This window comes from Olea europaea, chromosome 17, assembly GCF_002742605.1.
Source record: "Olea europaea var. sylvestris chromosome 17, O_europaea_v1, whole genome shotgun sequence".
NCBI lineage: Eukaryota > Viridiplantae > Streptophyta > Magnoliopsida > Lamiales > Oleaceae > Olea > Olea europaea.
Window position 1 is genome coordinate 2,056,561 of NC_036253.1, and position 21,459 is coordinate 2,078,019.

The 21,459-nt window shown below is 34.6% G+C and overlaps 2 protein-coding genes across 5 annotated transcripts; one reads left to right on the top strand and one right to left on the bottom strand.

The window, feature by feature from the left end:
* Positions 1–462: 462 nt before the first annotated feature.
* Positions 463–3,018, bottom strand: LOC111366000 (pentatricopeptide repeat-containing protein At1g09900-like). Of its 3 annotated transcripts, XM_022986609.1 has the most exons (3): positions 2,910–3,018; positions 1,052–2,703; positions 463–826 (listed from the first exon to the last, which is right to left on the bottom strand). In XM_022986609.1, the coding sequence occupies exon 2, from the start codon at positions 2,597–2,599 to the stop codon at positions 1,058–1,060; it is 1,542 nt and encodes a 513-aa protein (XP_022842377.1). In that variant the 5' UTR covers positions 2,600–2,703; positions 2,910–3,018; the 3' UTR covers positions 463–826; positions 1,052–1,057. The 3 variants fall into 3 exon arrangements, with proteins under 3 accessions (XP_022842377.1, XP_022842376.1, XP_022842375.1); XM_022986608.1 differs by having other exon boundaries at positions 463–1,046; positions 1,262–3,018; XM_022986607.1 differs by having other exon boundaries at positions 1,052–3,018.
* A 12,637-nt stretch (positions 3,019–15,655) lies between these two features.
* Positions 15,656–17,329, top strand: LOC111366001 (probable inactive serine/threonine-protein kinase fnkC). Of its 2 annotated transcripts, none has more exons than XM_022986611.1 (6): positions 15,656–15,767; positions 15,883–16,012; positions 16,092–16,261; positions 16,354–16,630; positions 16,711–16,877; positions 16,982–17,329. In XM_022986611.1, the coding sequence occupies exons 1-6, from the start codon at positions 15,737–15,739 to the stop codon at positions 17,134–17,136; spliced, it is 930 nt and encodes a 309-aa protein (XP_022842379.1). In that variant the 5' UTR covers positions 15,656–15,736; the 3' UTR covers positions 17,137–17,329. The 2 variants fall into 2 exon arrangements, with proteins under 2 accessions (XP_022842379.1, XP_022842378.1); XM_022986610.1 differs by having other exon boundaries at positions 15,657–15,767; positions 16,345–16,630.
* The last annotated feature ends 4,130 nt before the right edge of the window (positions 17,330–21,459 follow it).

Here is a 21,459-nt window from a genome sequence, read left to right on the forward strand (position 1 = left end):
CCAATAAAAATTTCTTTGAAAGTTCAACGATCACAAATGAAATTTACTCTCAATGACAATGAGTACCACTTCTATTTATTGAAGTTAAGTGATATTTTGTTTTATCTATTATAGCATATTGCTTGCCTTCATTTTAAATTTTAAAATGTTCCTTGTTTTCTCTTTGTTCATCTTATAGACATTACATTATATGAACTCTAAAATTGAGCACAATTTTGCAAAGAAATATCTCATTTGTTTCTTGAGAAAAGATGGAAATATCATCTTATTGAATAACAATTGGTGTATGTCTCAAACACATTTATTTTGACAACCAAAAAAATATAAAATAAAATACCTAACAATATATCTTCACAGAACAATAACTACGATAACACCAATATCACCACAGGGTGATGGATCGTACCATATTTCCTCCATTCTCACAAGAAAGAGTGCAGAAGTCATTTACCTTCTCATAGGTTTCAAGAAATTGAATATAGTAAAAACACGATTTTGAAGTAGAATCAACAACGTTGATCTATATTGTATATCTTTTCTCTTGCATTTTCACACCATTGACTCCGGCCAAAGTAATAGCACTACCTCTAATCTCACCACGAAAAAAATAACTATAAAGGCCAAGGTATTCAAGAAATAACCCAAGCAAATAACAAAATCTAACGATGCATACAGCAAAGAGCAAAACTGCTTGGGACATCCCTTTGTTAGAAAAGTAACAAAAGGAAAGCAAAAAGCCTGACTCTTCAGAACAATTCAATTCACATTACAACAAATTAAACCGTAGAGCTCACTTCAGTGCCAGAAAGTTGCCTTATTGAAGCAACAGTTAAGCATTCAAGCTATATTTTGACTGCCACCTGTTCGACTGAACTTTTCTTCACCACTCCTCTAGTGCACAATTCGTTCAATAACTCCAAAGCCTCCTTTGCCAATCCTTCATAAGCAATGCCTTCGATCAGAATTGTGTATGTAGATTCAGTAGGTTTGCATCCCTTCGATACCATATAAGCCAAGAAATCAATGGCACGATATGTTTGACGAGCCTTACTTCAGGCTATATTTTGACTGCCACCTGTTCGACTGAACTTTTCTTCACCACTCCTCTAGTGCACAATTCGTTCAATAACTCCAAAGCCTCCTTTGCCAATCCTTCATAAGCAATGCCTTCGATCAGAATTGTGTATGTAGATTCAGTAGGTTTGCATCCCTTCGATACCATATAAGCCAAGAAATCAATGGCACGATATGTTTGACGAGCCTTACAAAGCCCCAACATAATGGAATTATATGTGATAGCATTGGGCCTGACCCCACGCTGTTCGATATCATGAAAGAATTTGACAGCTTCATCAATCTTTCCTTCTCTACTGAGTCCTCTCACGAGTGATGAGTAGGTGATGATATCAGGTCGGAGCCCTTTCTCCCGCATTTCGTCCAATAGCTGGATAGCACGTTCGGTTCTTCCCATCTTCGAGAGCCCATCAATCACTGTATTGTATGTAATCAAAACAGGAGAACAGCCTTTGCAATTTAGCTGATCAAGTATCTCGACTGCAATATCAACCTTCCCTTCTTTACATAAAGCAGTAAGCAATGTATTGTAGGTCACAATATCAGGGTAACACCCCCGAGATACCATTACCTCAAGATACTCAATCGCCCTATCCATCTTCTTTTCCTTGCAGAACCCATGAAGCAATGGATTGTAACTCAAGGAATTTGGTGTACACCCATGTTTAGGCATCTTCTCCAAAATATCAATTGCTCGACCAAGTAGTCCTTTCCTACACAGGAAATTAATCAAGATGTTAAAGGTTACAACACTTGGTGAACACCCTTTTCTAAGCATCTCCGCCAATAGTTTCTCAGCATCCATCCACCTCCCTGTACTACACATACTGCGCAAAATGATGTTATGCGTGATCACATTAGGTTGGCAACCGTAAGAGGGCATATTATTCAAGAACTTAATAGCATCATCCAATCTGCCTTCCATACAAATCCCGTTGATAAGAACATTGTAAGTAACCACATCAGGCTTACACCCTTTAATCCTCATTTCATCCAAGAGCTTCATTGCTTGTCCAACTCCACTTTCTTTACAAGTGGCTTCAATCAAAATCGTATAGGTTATCACATCGGGAATACAGTCCTTTTGCAGCTGCCGATCAAGAACCTTCATAGCTTGTTTCAATTTCCCACTATCACATAAAGTGCGCAAAATCGTATTGTATGTGACCACATCCGGGGCAACGCTCATTCGGTCCAAGACTTTCAACGCACTATCAATCTCCCCCGACTTACAATACCCACTAATCAACACGTTATAAGTTATAACATCAGGAACAGCCCCGGATTCTTCAAGAATCTCCATGATTCTAGTAGCCTTCTTAGTCTTTCCAATCCGGCAAAACCCACGAATTAAACTCGTGCACGGGATAATATCGGGAATGTCACCCCGGTAAACCATGTTCTCGAGATGCCTAAACCCTTCCTCCAACTCCCCATTCTTAACCAACCGACGAAGAAAATTATTACTCTCAAATTCCTCGAAATTGTGATTCGAATTCTTTTGACCTTGTGGGTTTTTCTCCATATTCGACAACCGTAACCTACCATTTGTACCAAAAGTTTCAGTCTTCGAAACAGCTAACACCCGATTTCGCCGTCTTTTCCTAAACCGATCAATTTTCGTTTTCTCTGAAACAAAGTTTGTCCAACAAATTTTAATTCTATGTTTAATCGAGCTCTGCTCACGAATAGGATGATGAAATGAGCAAAAACTTTCATTGGATTGCCTTGCAGATATCATTAATTCCATCTTAAACCAATTAAATCTCCAAAAAACAAATATGCTTCGTGGTGCGCAAAAAATATACAGAGAGATTAACTGAAAGAAAGCTTACTCTTTGAGAGGTTTAAGGTTCAAACCCAGAAATTTTTTTTGCTCGTTTGTTCTGGCGCCGCCATGTTTCTTATCCCAAGCGATTGGATAATAGGAAATTTACGCTTAAAATTTACGGGTAAGGATTAATTTGTTACGGTACCTTTATTTACATCACATTTATGCCTTTGTTTGAATCACGTTATATTACAAATAATGTATTTTTGAATAGTATATTGATGGATAATGTATTGTTAAAAAATAAAAATAAAAAAATTTTGAATTTACGTGTAATATTATTTTATTAAAGAATATGTGATTAAAATAATATCAAATCACCGTTTAAGAACGTATTTTTTTGAAAAAATGTGGCTCAAATATAACCTATATATGCATTTCATTATATATATATACTGGTTACTAATACGCGTATTGCACGAATTTTGTATTTATCATATTTTTATTAGTGTATGAATTTTAATTTTTTTTGAAAAAAATTTGAATCAATATCTAAAAATATTTCCATGATATAAGAAAATAATTGTAAATTATTTTTACAATTGCATAACAGTATGTTATCTAGAAAAAATATGCTTGTATATTTCATACTTGAATAAGAAATATATAAACTATTTTGCTTGTATTCTTTGATAGTATTGATATAATTGAATTGAATGTGAAGATTATATTTCTAATTTTGTGTAATTCAATATTGTAAAATTGAAAAAAAAAACTCTCCGTACAGTGCGAAAAGAGTTGAACCAAGTACGGAGTAAAAATAAAAAATAAAAAAAGGGCGGAAAGAGTTAAACCATGTACGAAGAGTTGGCAAACTCTTCGCACAGTGCGGAGTAATAAAAAAATCTCTTCGTACAATAAGAAGAAATGACAAATCAACTTTCTGCACAGTACGGAGAGCAAAAAAAACTATCCACACTGTGCGGAGAGAGTTAATCTCTTCACACAATGCAGAGAGTTGGTTCGCACCATGAAAAAACTCTCCACATAGTGCAGAGAGAAAAACTCTCCACACAGTGTGTAGAGAGTTGAGCCATGTGCGAAGTAAAAAAAAAGTGCGGAGAGAAAAAAACCTCTTCACACTTTTCGCACAGTGCAGAGAGAGTTGAATCATGTGCGGAGAGTTGGCAAACTCTTCGCATAGTGCGGAGTAAAAAAAAAGCTCTCTGCACAGTGCGGAGAGATGACAAACCAATTCTCCACACAGTACAAAGAGAAAAAAACTCTCTGCACAATGTGGAGAGTTGTTTTCAAATTCTTTAATTACAAGTTAAATTTCAAGAGTGTAAATTTTTTGTATATACAACAAATAGAGTCAAAAAACATGTCTCAAAATCAATTATGTTTTCTTTAAATTCCAATCACAACTCAATTTTTGAGCATACAAATCATATTTACGATGTTGGAAATGAGCTTTCTCGTGATTCATACAATGAAACAATATGTGAGCTGTTTCACAAATGAAGGCTCTAGGGTACCACTTAAATTCAATATTTTACACTTGCTTGATAACAGCTCTTAGACATTAGAAGCGAATACAATTTTCAATGAAATTATACTTTTGAGTTGTAGGCCAGGAATTAAAGTGTTCAATGCATTGTTCAAAAATTGTTTGAGAAAATGCCTCTTGAAACTTACACATAAAGTCTCGAAAGTTTTTGTTTTTCTCTTCAAACTGTGCGGAGAGATAGTTCGCCATCTCTCCACACTTTGCGTAGTGTTTTTTTTTACTCATGTGCGGAGTTTTTTTTTTTTGGGAGTTTATATATACTACAATTATTATTATTTTTTTAATGTTGTTGGCATGATGCGAGTGTGGAAGAATATTTGTCAATCATCATAAACAAAATTCTTCACAAAATACAAAAAATAAAAATGCATAATAAATCTTTTTATTACGCTAATAAAATTACAATAATTTTTTTTATAAATAATATAAAAAAATCATTTTTATCTTCAAAAAAAAAACTCATTTAAAAATTAAAAATTTTATAACCCCTTTTTTTTTTTTTTAATTCTCGAAAAATACAATTATAAAAAAAAAAATAATATTGAATTACAACATTTGATACTTAAGAAATTCAATATTAAATAAATTTTATACATTTATAACAAATTATAAATCTATATATGCACTTTACCATATTTGTAGGCAGCTTACCGTATATACAGCTTACCATATATGATGTCTATCGTATTTGCAGCTTATCGTATTTTCAGCTTACAATATTTGTAAACAACTTATCGTATTTTCACCTGACCATATTTGTAGTTTACCGTATATGCTGCCTACTGTATTTGCAACTTACCGTATATACTGTCTACCGTATTTATAGCTTACTGTATTTTTATATATCGATTTTTGCACTTACAAATACCGAGAATGCAGAATACTACGACATTCACTTACCAAACCGAATTTCAAAAAAAAATTCCAAATTTTTATTTTTTCAACTTAAGCATAAAATAAATATTAAATATATATGAAGCACAAAATATAAATACATATGAATATGGTGCTCAATCTTCAATTTTCCAATATTGAATTACACAAAATTTAGAAATATAATCTTCACATTCAATTCAATCATATCAACACTATCAGAGAATATAAGCAAAATAATTTGTATCATCTCGTATATTTCTTATTCAAGTATGAAATATACAAGTATATTTTTTTTAGATGACACAATACTATTATGCAATTGTAAAAATAATTTATACTTATTTTCTTATATCATGAAAATATTTCTAGATATTACTTCAAAAACTTTCCAAAAAACTAAAATTCATACACTAATAAAAATACGATAAATGCAAAATTCGTACAACGAAAGTGACAGTCACTGTACGGAGAGATTTTTTTTTATAACTTCGCACTGTAGGGAAAGTTTGCCAACTCTTCGCACTGTGCGATTTTTTTTTTTACTCCACACTATATGGAGAGTCCGCACTTTGTGATGACAGTGTCCGCACAGAATGTCATCTCTTCGCACTATGCGGAGAGTTTTGCCATGGTGTTTGCCATCTCTCCGTGCTGTGGGGAGAGATTTTTTTTTTAACTTCACACTGTACGGAGAGTTTGCCAACTCTCCGCCCTATGCGGAGAGTTTTTTTTCCCTTTTTTACTCCGCACTTGGTTTGCCATCTCTCTGCACTGTGCGGAGAGTTTATTATTATTATTATTTTAAAGCTCATGTGTGAAGAGTTTTTTTTTTTGGGGCCCATGGCAGTTTATATTTACTAAAATTATTATTTTTTTAATGCTAGTGGCATGATGCGTGGAAGAACATTTGTTTAGCATAATTATTTTTTTAATGCTAGTAGCATGATGTGTGGAAGAACATTTGTTTGATATAAACAAATGGAAAATAAAAAATGACATCGTGCATAGTAAAATTGGATTAAATTATTATTGCATTAATAGTAGACCCTCATTTCCCTTTTTATTAGAAGTTATAAACTCATAATTTTGGTTGTTTGTATTTCGATTGATAATTTTAAGTTTGTTTCCTTTCATAATGTAAAAATATTTGGAAAAGTATTGAAATTTATTTTGAAATTTCTCGTATATTTTCTATCTGTCAAATCAATACTTAAAAAAGCATAAAAAAATAAGATTCCAATTTTCATATCAAGAAAACATTATAAGTCTAATAATGTGTTGATTTGTTATTTGTTATTTTTTAAATTTTCTTTGAAGATGATATTTTATTATTAGGGTTTTATGATTTTAGTTAAAGATGGTGTTTATGATAATTAGAATTTTTGTTAAACACAAACTCTAAAAGAAAATAAAAAGTTTAAATTTTTTTTTTATGAAAATGAATATTAGTAGATGAATTTAGAACAATATATTTTTATTTAATTTTATATATGTCTATATAGGTAAATTTACATAAGATAAAAAAATAATAATATAATTATCTTTTTAATAGTGGATGTATATATAAAAACCGTAAATGTAAATAGCAGTATCCTTGCTTATGGAAAAACCTGAAAAAGAGTGTCAACAATCATAAATATATTTAACTAGTGATATTTTTGTCAATTTTTCTAATAAGACCGATCCAAACATTGATCGGGGCCCAATATGAGAATGAACCAAGTAATATGTGCTGGATTTACCAATTTCAATTCTTTTAAGTGAATAAGCTATAGAGAGTGACAAGCCTTATTATGAAGATTGAAAGAAAGATAAATTCTTGAAGTAAAATACTTAACTTGACTAGGATCGATAAAGTCTCATAATTTACCGATTTATTTAGACATTTTCACGACCTTTCATCAACACTTGAGTAAGTACAAATTAGTCAAATAGAAAAAAAAAATCCGACTTTGTAAATGACACTGTCATGATGAGGTAGTGGCAACACAATGGAAGAATTGGGGGGAAAGAAGGAAAAGAACCAACCGTATCTAGATTTCAGAAGTGGGGTCCACAAGTGTCATTTTGCTTATTACGTTTTTTGTAAAGGGAATACGATTTTCATTCATTTTGTATTTAACTTATATATGTACAGAACATGGGAGAAATAGGTCTTTGTGTTTATGTAAAATCATTTCTATCAATCAATTCTCTTTCTTATTTCTTCTACTTCTCGTATCTTCTTCTTCTTCTTCTAACTCTATCTTCACTCATTCTCAATTTTCATGATTAATTCAACAATTGGGCTGAGATCTTAGCTCCTTAAAGCTGTGATTATTAAGTTGGTACTAATTTTGAGTGAGTTTATACCCAAGTTGAACTTCACTCTTTACATTTGGTATTAAAGCACTAAGAATCTGGGCAAGAATTAAGACTAGACAAAAAACTACCGAAGAAAACCTAAAGAGGCTGGATAAAGATATGAGTGAATTGAGTGTTGTTGCTTTTCTAACTGGTAAGGTCGATGCTAAATTTGATAATATTGATGGATTTATGAAGCAAATGAATGAGAAACATGAAACTGTTGTTGCTCTACTGGCTAAGATAAGTGCATCCTAGGAGAAATGAGTGGAGAGTTCCAACATTGGATCAAATTTTGACAGTGGTGTGTTAAGGGTGAGATCTGGGAATGAAGACAGAACATGAGGAAGTAATTATGATACTAGATTAAATACCAGAATTCCCAAAATTGACTTTTCCCAATTTGAGGGTAATCAACTAAGAGAGTGGATGAGGAAGGCCAACAAATATTTTCAAATTTATCAAGTTATAGAGGAGCTGAAAATTGGAATTTTGGAGATCTATTTGAAGAGAAGGGCAAACATCTGGTTCCATAGATTCTTAGCTAGAATCCAAGTACCAGTTGGAACCTATTGGCTACTGAAATCTGTAGAAGGTTCATGAAACCATTGGTGAGGATGTAGTGGAGACCTTTAGCAAAATCAGACAGTATGGTGGTATAGCTGAGTACACGAAGAAATTTGAGGATTTAAAAGCACAAGCTATGCAAGCCTTACCCAAGCTACCTAAATCCTACTATATTAGCATCTTTACCAGTGGATTGAAGGGGGAGATTAAGTCCATGGTCAAGATGATTAAATCGAAGACCCTAACCCAAGCTTTTGAAATAGCTCAACTCCAAGAGATCACTATTTCTGTCATAAACAAGAACCCTAAACCCACTAAATCATTTACTACATCAAAAAACTTTACACTCAGAAATCACCCGAATCATATAACCCAACTCCTAAAATGCCAACTCAAACATCCAAAACCCACCTTACAAAATCACTACACCCAATGATATCCAAATCAAAAGAAATTTGGGTCTTTGCTTTAGGTGTGATGAGAAGTACACCCAAAGACACATTTGTAAGAATGGGATGTTGAACTTTATGGTGGTGGATGAAGGTGAAGGTAAAGGTGATGGCAGAGAAACAGGGAACCTAGATGGAGAGGAGAATGAGGAAGATAAAGGGAAAGATATCATGTAAATTTCCATTAGTGCATTGGTTGGGCACATTAGACACAAAACTATAAGAATTCTAGGAAGGATTAAAGGCAAGAGAGTATCTATACTCATTGATAGTGGAAGAAGCCACAACTTTGTTGATGAGAGGTTGGTACATTCTTTAGGATGCTCGACTAATGATGCCAAATCAATGATGATGGCTGTAGCAAATGGAGAAAAGCTTGAAAGTAAGGCTATATGTCAATCGATAGCTTGGCAAATGAAAGGGCTGGAGTTCCAATACAGATTAAGGTCCCTAAAACTTGGGGGTAGTGACATGGTGTTGGGGGTGAACTAGCTCAGCCAATTTGGACCAAAAACCTTTGATTTTACAAAATGGTATATTAAATACATTCATAATGGGGAAAATGTGAAACTAATTTGTGAGCTTATTGGCAGTAAAATGGAAATGATCAGTGGGGAGCAACTAGGAAAATGGTTTGAGAAGCAAGACTACGGAATCATGGGGCAACTGTATATCATTACAGAGACGGATTCAGCAGAAACACCAGAAAAACTCAAGCCAGTTTTAACTAACTTCAAAGACGTGTTTGCAGAACCTAAGGTGTTACCTCTAACCAGAAGCCACGATCATCAGATAAACTTGCAAGAAGGGGCTCAGCCCTCAAACTTAGGCCATACAGATGTCCCTTTATCCAAAAAATTAAGGTGGAAAGATTGGTTAAAGAGATGTTAGACTCGGGAAGTATTTAACCTAGTAATAGCCCTTTTGCTTCTCCTATGCTGCTGGTCAAGAAAAAGGATGGAAACTAGAGGTTTTATGTTGACTATAGGCAGCTTAACAACCTAACTTTAAAGGACAAATACACTATGCCCTTTATTGATGAGCTGATTGATGAACTCTATAGAGCTAAATATTTTTCGAAGACTGATCTTAGAGCGGGATACCATCAGATAAGGGTTAGGCCAGAGGATGTTTATAAGACAGCTTTCAAAACTCATCACAGTCTGTATGAATTTAAGGTCATGCCTTTTAGGCTTACCAATGCCAATGCAACCTTCTAATGTCTGATGAATGAGATGTTTAAAGAGCAGTTGAGAAGATATGTGCTATTTTTTTTATGATATACTAGATATGCTCAGTTATTGTGAACATCTGGGGGATTGTATTGCAATACTCAGGAAACATAAGTTGTATGCCAAGTTAGGTAAATGTACTTTTGGGCAAAAGAAGGTGGAATACCTAGGCCATGTGATTGATCAACAAAGGGTATCGGCATATCCTAAAAAAGTAGAGGTAATGCTGTCATGGCCTGTGCAAACTAATATCAAACAACTAAGGAGATTTCTTGACTTGACTGGCTACTATAGAAAATTCGTGAAAGGCTATGGGACATTAGCTAAGCCTCTCACTGATTTGTTAAAGAAGGATAATTTTCTATGGTAGATACAGCAGAAGCAGCCTTTACTAATCTTAAGCTAGCCATGAGTTTCACTCCAATGCTGACCTTACCCAACTTTGAGCAACCTTTTATTGTGGAAACATATGCTTGTTATGGAGACATTGGGGCAGTATTTGTAACGCCTCGAGATCTTTTCATCTTCATTATTTTATTCTTTTATAAAATAAGCTCGAAGAATACCAACATCTTTTTCATCTAATTTAAGCAGAAATATCACTTTCATTAAGTGTTGAAAATGCATAAAAATAGCCATTAAACAATATGCACAAAATTTAACATGAAGATGTTCTTCAAATAAAAGTTTAACAATTATCTTTTCTAGAAAATTTACTTGACGACCCCATAAGCATCACTCGATCAATCTTCCACGTGTCCAAACAACTTGTTCTCATCTGAAAGGTATTGTAAGAGTGAATATTTTGAAAACACTCAGTAAGAAGACGTACACATCCTTATTCACATGATATAAATATAAAACTGACATAACATACCAATATTTCTTAGATTTAGAACTCAAAGAATTTCTTAAGAATCTTCATATTCCACAGGATTTAAAATCTTTGACGAAATGGTCTATCCCGTAGGATTTAACATCTTTGACCTAATGGTCCATCCTGAAGGATCTAACATAGAGTTCGACCCGAAGGCCTTATAGCATTTCATGCCAAAAATTATACAAACATCAAGGAATAAGAATTTACTACTTTGCACGATATATTCTTACCTCAATTAACACCCAAAATTTTGAAAAAATTGGTTTGAAATGATAATGTGAAAGTGAATAGTGTGTATTAAAATAAAAATGAACTTGTGAAATTTATAACACAAAACACTCTCACCTCACACCCTATATATAATCACTGGCATGTAACCTTCAAGGAATTCAAAAGGTTGGTGACATAATTCAAATTCAATGAGGTTACTTATGACTTAATCAGGTTAATTATTTTGGTAATTATGTTAAATATCTTTTCAAATTCCTACTTGAAAGTTCGTCTATTTTTTCTTTGCTTTTATTATTATTATTATTATTATTTATATTAATAAAATATTGAAGGTTAACACATTTCTTTTTATTAGGCCCATATAAAAAATAGTAAAAAAGTTCGGGGTGTTACGATATTAATGCAGGATAGGATACCTTTGGCTTACATTAGTAAAGCCATTGAAATAAGGAGCTTGGAAATGTCAATATATGAGGATGAAATCTTGGCCTTAGTTATTGCAGTAGTGAAATGGAGACATTAATTGGAAGGTCACCACTTCGTCATCAAAATTGACCATCAATCCTTGAAGTTCTTGCTTGAATAGAGGATAACTTCTCCCTTATAGCAAAAATGGCTAACTAAATTGATGGGTTTAGATTATGAAATCCAGTGCAAAAAAAGGGATTGAGAATGTGGTAGTGGATGTGCTCTCTAGGAGGGTAGAAAATGATGGGAAGTGTGCTGTCATTACCCAGCTAATACTTGCATGGGTACAGAAGGTGTTTTCTATTTATGAGGGAGATGATTTTGTTGAAAAGAATATCCAAGCCTTGCTTTTAGATCCAGTTGCAGAACCTGAATATCAATATAAAAATGGGTTGATTAAGTACAAGCATAAGTTGTATGTTGGCAGTGGGAAAAATATCAGGAAGAAATTGATTCAGGTTATACATAACTCCTAAGAAGGGGGCATTCTGGAATATAGGCCAGTATATTTAGAGCTAAACAACAATTTTACTGGTAGGCATGACACAAGAAATCAAAAGAGAGGTGTTACAATGTGGCATTTGCCAGAAATGTAAGGATGAACACTTACCATATCCAAGCTTGCTACGGCCTCTTCTTGAACCTCAACATTTGTGGAGTCATATATCTATGGATTTCATTGAAGGGCTACCAAAATTTGAAGAAAATGATGTCATCTTAGTGGTAGTAGACAAATTTATCAAGTACGACCACTTTAGCACTCTTTCTCATCCTTTGACAGCAAAGAAGTTGGCACAAATATTCTTGGATCATATTTATAAACTCCATGGCATGCCTCAGAGTATTCTCTTTGACAGGGACAAGATTTTTACTAGCATCTTTTGGCAGAAGCTATTTAAACTCATGGAGACTAATTTGCAGCTCAGTTCAATGTACCACCCACATATAGATGGCCAAACAGAGAGGATAAACCAGTGTTTGGAGTTGTATCTCAGGTGTTTGACACACCACAGACCTAAAGCATAGGCTAAATGGGTATCTTTAGCCGAGTGGTGGTACAATACCACTTTTCATTCAGCCATAAAGAGAACACCTTTTGAGGCTCTATATGGGATTCTACCACCATAGTTAGCTATGGGACCTTATCAGCAAACAAGTGTTGCTATGGTGGAAGATGTTTTACAAGAGATGTATAAGATGGATCAACAATTAAAGGAGAACTTAGCACAAGCTAAAGCCAGGATGAGGATGTACGCCAATGGAAATAGAACTGAGAGAAATTTCCAAGAAGGTGACTGGGTATATTTTACATCCATATCAGCAGCAGACTCTTACTAAGAGGAATAATCAGAAGCTCAATCCTAGGTATTATCAGATTGAAAAGAAGATTGGAAGTGTAGCATATCGCCTTGCACTTCCCAGTCAAGCAAAAATTCACCTGGTGTTTCATGTATCATTACTTAAACAGAAGATATGAAGCAAAGAAATGGTTGTAGAACAATTGCTGGCTGAAGAGAAGGATGTAGAACAACCAGAGGAAGTGCTTCAAACTAGAATTTACAAAAAATGAAATCGTGCCGGAGCTCAATGGCTAATCAAATGGAAGGGGCAGACCACAGAAGAGGCAACTTGGGAAGATTCAGATGACATACAGAAGAAATACTCTAATTTTAAACCTTGGGGACAAGGTTCATTCAAGGAGGGGGGGTTGTCATGATGAGGCAGTGGCAATACAATGGAAGAGTTGGGGAGAAAGAAGGAAAAGAACCAACCGTAACTAGCTTTTAGAAATGGGGTCCACAAAAGTGTCATTTTGCTTATTGCATTTCTTGTAAAGGGAATACAATTTCCATTCATTTTGTATTTAACTTATATATGTACAGAACATGGGAGAAATGGGTCTCTGTGTTGATGTAAAATCATTTCTATCAATCAATTATCTCTCTTATTTCTTCTACTTCTCGTATCTTCTTCTTCTTCTTCTTCCTCTAACTCTATCTTCACCCATTCTCAATTTTCATGATTAATTTAGTAATTGGACTGAGATCTTAACTCCTTGAGCTGTGATTATTAAGTTCGTACTGATTTTGAGTGAGTTCATTCCCAGGTTCAACTTCACTCATTATAGACACGAGGATTAGAGGTTTGAGATTTTAAAATTGTAAGTTTATAAAATGTGTTAAAAGTAAAACTTGGATGGCCACTCAAACCAATAGTACCACTTACTTTTGAATGATAAAGATGAAGGGAAAAATTCATAAACCATGTATTAACTATGCACAATTCAAAGACCATGTTTTAAGTTTAACTAATGCAAAAATCAGGTTTTTATTTAATTAATTAAAAATATTTATTACTTGAATATAATAAAGTCATAATAATACAATTAATGGTCACGTGTACACAATTAAGGTCACAGATTTATTCACTGGTCACATATCATCAAATTAATTGGTCACGAATTATTTCGAGGTCACAAATCACAATTTATCTAACGATTTTAGAGGTCACAATTTATGTTATTTGTCACAAATTTAAAAAATTATAGGTCACAAGTCACATATTTTTAAATTTGATGGTCACAGATTAGTTTTTTAGTCACAAAATGATCGAATTTGAAAGTTACGGATTAATAGTCAGTCAGGCACTGAATAGTTGGTCACAGACACCAAGCACCCAATCCAATCCACGACAATACCACCACCACCTCCACCGTCACTGGCCATCGCCCTCACCCCGTCACCATCGCCACCAACACCAAAAAATTGACGACCACCACCGTAGTCACCTACAACATAGTCACAAACACTAACAAACATCCCTACCCCAAGTCGTCTCACCTACAACCATCGCCACTAACATTACCGCCAATGCAACTACCACCTCCACCGCACCATCACCACGCCGTCCCTGCTACAACAACCACCAACATTATCATCGCCTCTACTGCACTAGCACCACCACCACCACCACCACAAGATAGCCACCATGTAAACACCATTACCACCACCACAAGAAAAACCATCCAAACCCACCACACAACTGCCAGATCCACCACCACACAAACACTACACCATCACCACAAAACACCAAGCTGGTATAGTGCTTCGCCTGTGAATAGTCGTTGGAGTGAGTCTGCTTCGCGACGGTGTAGTGAATCTGCTTCATGCTGACTGGTACAGTGCTTCTCCTGTGAAGATGCTGCTTCATCGCCGCCACCGTCATTTCACCATTGCAACTCGCGATGATTCGTGAAAGGAAATGTGTGGTGGCGCAGTGGATCTGCTTCTCGGTGGCTTGGTGTATCTTCGCCGTGACATCTCCTCTTCATTACAGCAGCACTAGCGACGGTGGTCCTGAAGGAGAAAATTTCAGATCAAGATGCTGTGCTTTTGCCTGAGCGAGCTAGTGAATGATCGTCACCATGAGTAAGGCGGTGGATTGTTGATGTGGGTGGTGGACTCCGGCAGTTGAAGGCGGTGGATTTTTGATGTGGGCGGTGGACTTCGACAGTTCAACGGATAGGGTAGCTAGAGAGATGGGAGAGAATGGAAAGAGGGAAATTGATTTAGCCTAGGGTTTGTAGATATATATATTTTTAATTATGAATTTCAAACCTGAAGTTTGATTAAATAATCTTTGTACCCGACTTTTGCAGAATGAAGTTTAAATACTGGTAGCAGTGTAATTTCCACAAAGATGAATCTCTGCTAGGACTAAGTTGTATCAAAATGGGTTGAGCTGTTCATGTCCAAAACGATCTACGTAGTTTAAAAATTGAATCAAATAGGGCCAATATAAGGATTAATATGCCATAATGAACGAGTTGTGTTGGTAATTAAAAAAAAAAAAAAGGAAGAGTATAGGTTGGGCTGATCCAAACTTGCAATATTGGTTAGTCTGATCCTAGCCCAATCAGTTTTTTTCAGAATGTAGTATTCAAGTCCACAACGAGCCAAACCACGAGGATGTTGATCCAGACCGATCTACTCATTTTGACGGTTGACCAAAAAGTGTACTCAATTGTCATTGATATTCTCTACAGGTAAAAACCCATTGACGCATCATGGATTTAATTAGTGTGCATATTCTTGCTTTCTTGTATGCTATTCAATGTTCCAAACAAATGACAAACTACAAGTCTAGAATCAAAGCAAAGGATAAACTCATTCAAGGCTTTTGGAATATCAGTTAAGGTGGCCTTTTCTTCATCCTTAAAAGCTACATTAATTCCTTCAAGTACGTTCATTCTTCCCTTCACCTCAGCATATTTCCATGGAAGATCTTACCTTAACTCAAGAAGATGGTATGCATGTGTTTATACCTATTTTTCTACCTCGTAATAAGGATCTTTTTTTTTTTTTTTCACCTAATGGTAATTATCCCTTCTTTGGTTTATGTTCTTTTGGGTACTTAACTAGGGGTCTGGAGGTCAACCTCAAATACGCCACCTAGTCACTATGTGATGAAAATTCAGTTATTTTCCCAACTCGCAAAGAAAAAAATAGAGACGTACCATTCATCTGATTTTGAGGCTGGAGGCTACAAATGGTACAATAATTATATATGTACTTAATTATAATGTATAGGCGTGATTTAAGTAGGAAATTAATATCCTGTTAATTTGCAGGAACTTGGTTGTTTACCCGAATGGAAACAAAGACAAAGGTATTACAGACCATATTTCCATGTACGTGGCGATGACACAAGTCGAGTCTCTCAATCCTGGCTGGGAGATTCATGCAAATTTTCGATTGTTTTTGCGGGATCAAAATAAAAACAATTATTTTACACTCGAAGGTATAAGCTACCTACACCTACCTATTAAATTTGAAATTAATTGAAGTCGGTTTAATTAATTGTTTGATAATCGAATGAACTAGATGTAGCAGGGAAACCCTTTCACAAAATGCAACTCGAGTATGGGTTCGACAAATTTGTACCTCTCACCCACTTCAATGATCCTGCAAAGGGATATTTGGTAAATGACATTTGTGTGTTTGGAGCTGAGGTTTATGTTACTCAAGAAAAACTCACTGGAAAAGGTGAGATTTTATCAATGGTCAAAGATGCCATTAGCTACAAACACACTTGGAAAATCGACTATTTCTCCAATTTAATTGGCGAATATCAAGACTCTCAACCATTCAATGCTGCAGATCAAACGTGGTATATATCCTTTTTAATCAAACTCCATCTCATCTCGACTATTTTCCCACGTTGTGTGAAAGTAAGATTGGTGGATGCAGGAAGATACAGTTATATCCGAAGGGGAAAGGCAGTGGAAAGGACAACCATATATCATTATATCTGGCATTGGCTGAACCCAAAAAACTCTCTCCCGCAACTAAGATGCACACAAATTTCACCATACGTATATTAGACCAAATTAATAGAATACATTACTTTGGTACAGGTAAATCACAACACATATGATATTGGCATTGCGAAGAATCAATAAACCTCCCAAGATAAGCATAAACAGTTCAAAAAATAATTCGTGTTCATGTGCTTTTGCAGATAATTACTGGTTCAGTGCATCAAATAATTTACGGGGTTGGCCAAGATTTGTGTCTATGAGTTATTTTTATATGAAATCGGCTGGTTTGCTGGTGAACAACAGCTGCATTGTGGAAGCAGAGGTTACAGTCAATGGCATGGCTAATGTACTTTGAGAATGCATTTCTACATTGAAGTAAAGGATATTGCTTAATAAAATATTTTCCTTTTGATGAAATAAAAAGGGAAATTGGTAGTCATACTGCAATAGGTCTTCAATATAATTGTTGTGTGACATGCTGATTTACCACTACGTTATGTAATAAAAAAAATCTAAATAAGAAAGGACAAGATATGGTTATAACCCTATTTTTACGATTTTCGTTTTTTATTATTTGCTCACAAATTGTCAATTTCTACTAATTTGGGATGACGAGCATTGAAATGTGACATAGTAGTGAAATTTTTTATGCTAAATTAAAGTTTAGTAACACAATTGTGAAGAGTAAAGTTTTAATCTTGTACGCTGATTGTGCTGAATGATGTACCATAAATATGGTTGTGAATCCACTAAATTGATATTAAGCACCACTTGTGACAAATAACATTATTGGAATAGAATTTCTAAAATGTTTGTTTATACAATACATAACGTTTGAATAAAACAACGAAAAATTAAATAGTTTCTTTCCCAAATAACAATTTGGTGATTTTTAGAAGTTGAAACGTAGAGGTGTAAGCGGTCCGGTAGAGGAAATTTTGACATATTTTCAAGCTAAATAATTTAAAATGATTTTAGAAAATCCAAAACATAAATCAAACAATTTAAAACGGTTTTACATTTTTTTCAAATATAAACTAATGGTTTGATTTTATTTTAAATTGTAGTTTCATCGTATATTTTTTCTTTCTGTTCACTTTAACACCAATTCATTGACCAACAAAATATATTTCTATTTGGCAATGTAATATAAAACAAACTATATGTATCAAACTATAAAATCTAAATGCCACCAAAACGACATCAAAGTTATTACAATATAACAATAACAAAAAGTTTTGTTCACTTTTTAAGAAAAATTCATACAAAACAAAAGTTAATACAATGTGACAACAATTTAGTGATGGCAACGGGGCGGGGCGGCGGCTTACCCCATTTGCCGTCCCATTTATTTTTTTATTACTTTATTTTTTATTTTTTCTTTTCACGGGACGGGGATGCACTCGTCCTATTTCAGCTGCATTGGGGGCAGGGCAAATTGTCATTCTTAGATGACAACAAGGCCATGTTTACAATTGATTTAAGAGCTCAACTTCTGATTATCAAACAATCCACATCTATTCACATGTTTGATAAATTTAAGAGGAAACAAATAAATAATAATAACAATAATAATCTAATTATGAAAGATTTGTACCATCTGACAACGGATTTTGAGAAATAGCAAAATGCTTGATTCTGCTTTTAGCATTTTCCATTATTTATCATTAAAATGTCAATTTTTTAACCCCAACGAACAACATTAATTCAATTACCGTTTAAGTTATTGTTAATTTACATTTATTAGTATTCTACAATGATAAATTATCATTCCTCATTCACGTAAGAAATAATCTTCTAATTTCATTTTTTCTTGGTGACATATCAAATATATTTTCTAATTTTGAAATCTGTAGATATTAATATTTTTTCTGTTTAAAACAGCCATGGTGAATTTATTGTCTCAAACAAATATTTAAAAATAAAATAATACATAAAGCAGATGATCAGTATAATCGATATTTATTTTAATAGTGTATATTGACAAAACATTTAAGCACTTTAAGGCTCAAATACTTATCTTGAAACATAAATCGGTTCTGTAATAAAATTGACCGAACACTCAGTTTATTTTTTCCAGTAGCTAATTATTCCTTAAGCAGACCTAAATTTGATTATCTTAAAATCTATATCAAGACCAAAGCAAACCTAAAATTCTAATTGAAAAAGATATATAAAGTCTATTGACACACTAAAAGTGAAGCTCAAATCAAATAGCCCAAAGAGTGAAGTCCAATTGGGGAGTTCAGGATAAAGGTCCAAACAGGATTATTGATGAATGAAGTGGAAGTCCACGAACACAGTAACATCATCGCTCAAACTTGCAAGACGCCCAGAATTTGAGCGAATGGAATGTCTTACGGTCGCCCAGAGCGAGACCCCGTTCTCGCCCAAACTTTCGAATCGCCCAAGATCTTAGCAAATATAAAATATTATGGTTATCTAGAATAGCAGTTATTGAAACAGTTATTAAGTAATCTTATCACATTCCACGATTCAAGGAGCCCAGTCGAAGGCGGTTGAACGACAAAGAGTAATGGCAGCAATTAGAGACGGCAGTTCCACTACAAGTTAGCCACCATAAAAAAGTGGGTAGTTATAAAGCGATCAAGCGGTTTCCAAGCGGTTTGTCATGAGAAAATCATCAAGGGAATATAAAAAGGAAGAGAAGACATAGAGAAAAAAAGGATAAAACACTTTCAAACAGAGAATATGTAATTTTAATTTCTTAGCTTAAATTTAAACATTTCTTTTAGTACTCGTGTGCTTTCGCCCCTTGGAGGCATTCTGTTTATTTTCAATTGTAAATCATCGCCAATAAAACACCCCTTTTTGAGACTTTATCTCAAGAGGTATGTTCCTTACACAATCGCCTGATCCCTTTTTTAATTGTTAGCGACTACCCGCGCGAAATAATTTGGCACGCCCAGTGGGATCTTGGTGTTTGGTGTTGAGGATACAAAAAGTGAAACAATATGCCTCACAAATTTGATAAGGAAGCAGCAAGTCAGGGAGGAGTCCAGTCTGTGATCGAGCAATATGAGGAGTAGCAAAGCTCTCCACGAGCAGAGGGATAGAGTCAGAGCAGTCACAGTCGTTACGAACCAATGACAGAGTTGAGTCCTCGAACCATGAGTGCATTGCTTGGAGAACTCACACAGGATGTCGTTGAACAGGTAAATCTACGAAATGTTCATAATATGGAAAGATTTACCCAGAATAGGAATGCAATTATGACAACATGGCCAAACAACTGAATACATTAAATGAAATAATGAATAAGTTAGTAGGCCAAATTTGTCAGCCAGTTGTGCCTATTGCAAGTCACTTTCAAGCTAGAACAATTATAGGACATAATTTCCCAGTCCTAAGTCCAAATCAAGGGATAGAACCACCTTTTGGTCCGTTTACTTCAAACCAGGGGATGCTGTAATGCCAAATCAGAATAATGGTAATGATACATCTAACTTGGGGGCTAACCTAAATGTAAGAGACAACGTCCTAAATAATGGACAGAATACCCCACATGTTAATGATGGAATAAATATTTAGGCTAATGGTAACAATGGCCCAAATCATGGTAACTTTGTTGCCAATCAAGGACCAAATATCAGGCCTCAAGCAAATCAACCGATCAACCAACCTGTAGGAATTCCATGTGACCCTAACGTCATGTTGAAAAATCAAATTATGGAAATAGTATAGGATCAAATGGCTTTTGGGGTACGTCGTGTAATAAGGCCAACTTACACAAAGCCATATCCTGATTGGGTAGACAAAGCATATCCATGGCCTAGAGGGTATAAAGTGCCAGAATTCTCATTATTTATCGGTTTGAGATATCTACTTTAGAACACATAGGGCGATTCACACTGCAAAGTGGTGAAGTAACCGACTACCATAAAATGAGGTTGTTCTCTAGTTCATTAACAGGAGTAGCTTTCTCCTGGTTCATCAATTTTCCAACGAACTCTGTTCAAACATGGCAACAATTGGAGCAATTGTTCCATGCTCAGTTTTATAAGACTGAGTCTGAAGTTATTTTGGCCGATTTGGCGAATCTACGTCAAATGCCAAACGAATGAGCAGAAGGTTTCCTTCAAAGGTTCAAAACAGCAAGAAGCAAATGTTTTGTACCTTTACCCGAAAAAGAGTTTGTTAAAATCGCTCAAAGTTGTCTAAACTTTGATTTGAAAAAGAAATTCCAAGACAGGGAATTTCCTGATCTTTTTCAATTGAGGGCAAACGTGATTAGGTATGAACGATTAATAAGAGAAGAAGAGCAAATGAAAATTTCTAGCAAGGGGACTTATTATAGGGACCCAAATTTTGATGTTCATACTATTAATGACGAGTATCACGATCAAACCGAAATGGCTAAGCCCAATCGTCGGGCAATGATGAGCCTATAAAAAATGAAAACAAAAAGGCTAGAACATTCTCGTTCGATGTAACCAAAGTTGACCTTATATTTGATAAACTATATAAGGATAAGCAGATAAAGTTGAGCGATAAACATAAGTTGTCAAACTCTGAACAAATCAAGGGTAAAAAATATTTTAAGTAGCATAATGCATGGTCACATTTGACTAACAACTGTTTGATTTTTCGCCATGTGTTGCAGGACGCCATTGAATCAAGACGAATTACGTTCGAAGATAAGAAGAAGATGGCAGTG

Coding starts and splice junctions, on each gene's coding strand:
- LOC111366000 (XM_022986608.1), bottom strand. CDS start 2,824: ATGGAATTAATGATATCTGCAAGGCAATCCAATGAAAGTTTTTGCTCA. Junction 1,047..1,261: donor TTATGTTGGGGCTTTGTAAG/GCTCGTCAAACA, acceptor GCCTGAAGTAAG/GCTCGTCAAACATATCGTGC.
- LOC111366001 (XM_022986610.1), top strand. CDS start 15,737: ATGGAAGATCTTACCTTAACTCAAGAAGATG. Junction 15,768..15,882: donor TACCTTAACTCAAGAAGATG/GTATGCATGTGT, acceptor GTACTTAACTAG/GGGTCTGGAGGTCAACCTCA. Junction 16,878..16,981: donor AATACATTACTTTGGTACAG/GTAAATCACAAC, acceptor GTGCTTTTGCAG/ATAATTACTGGTTCAGTGCA.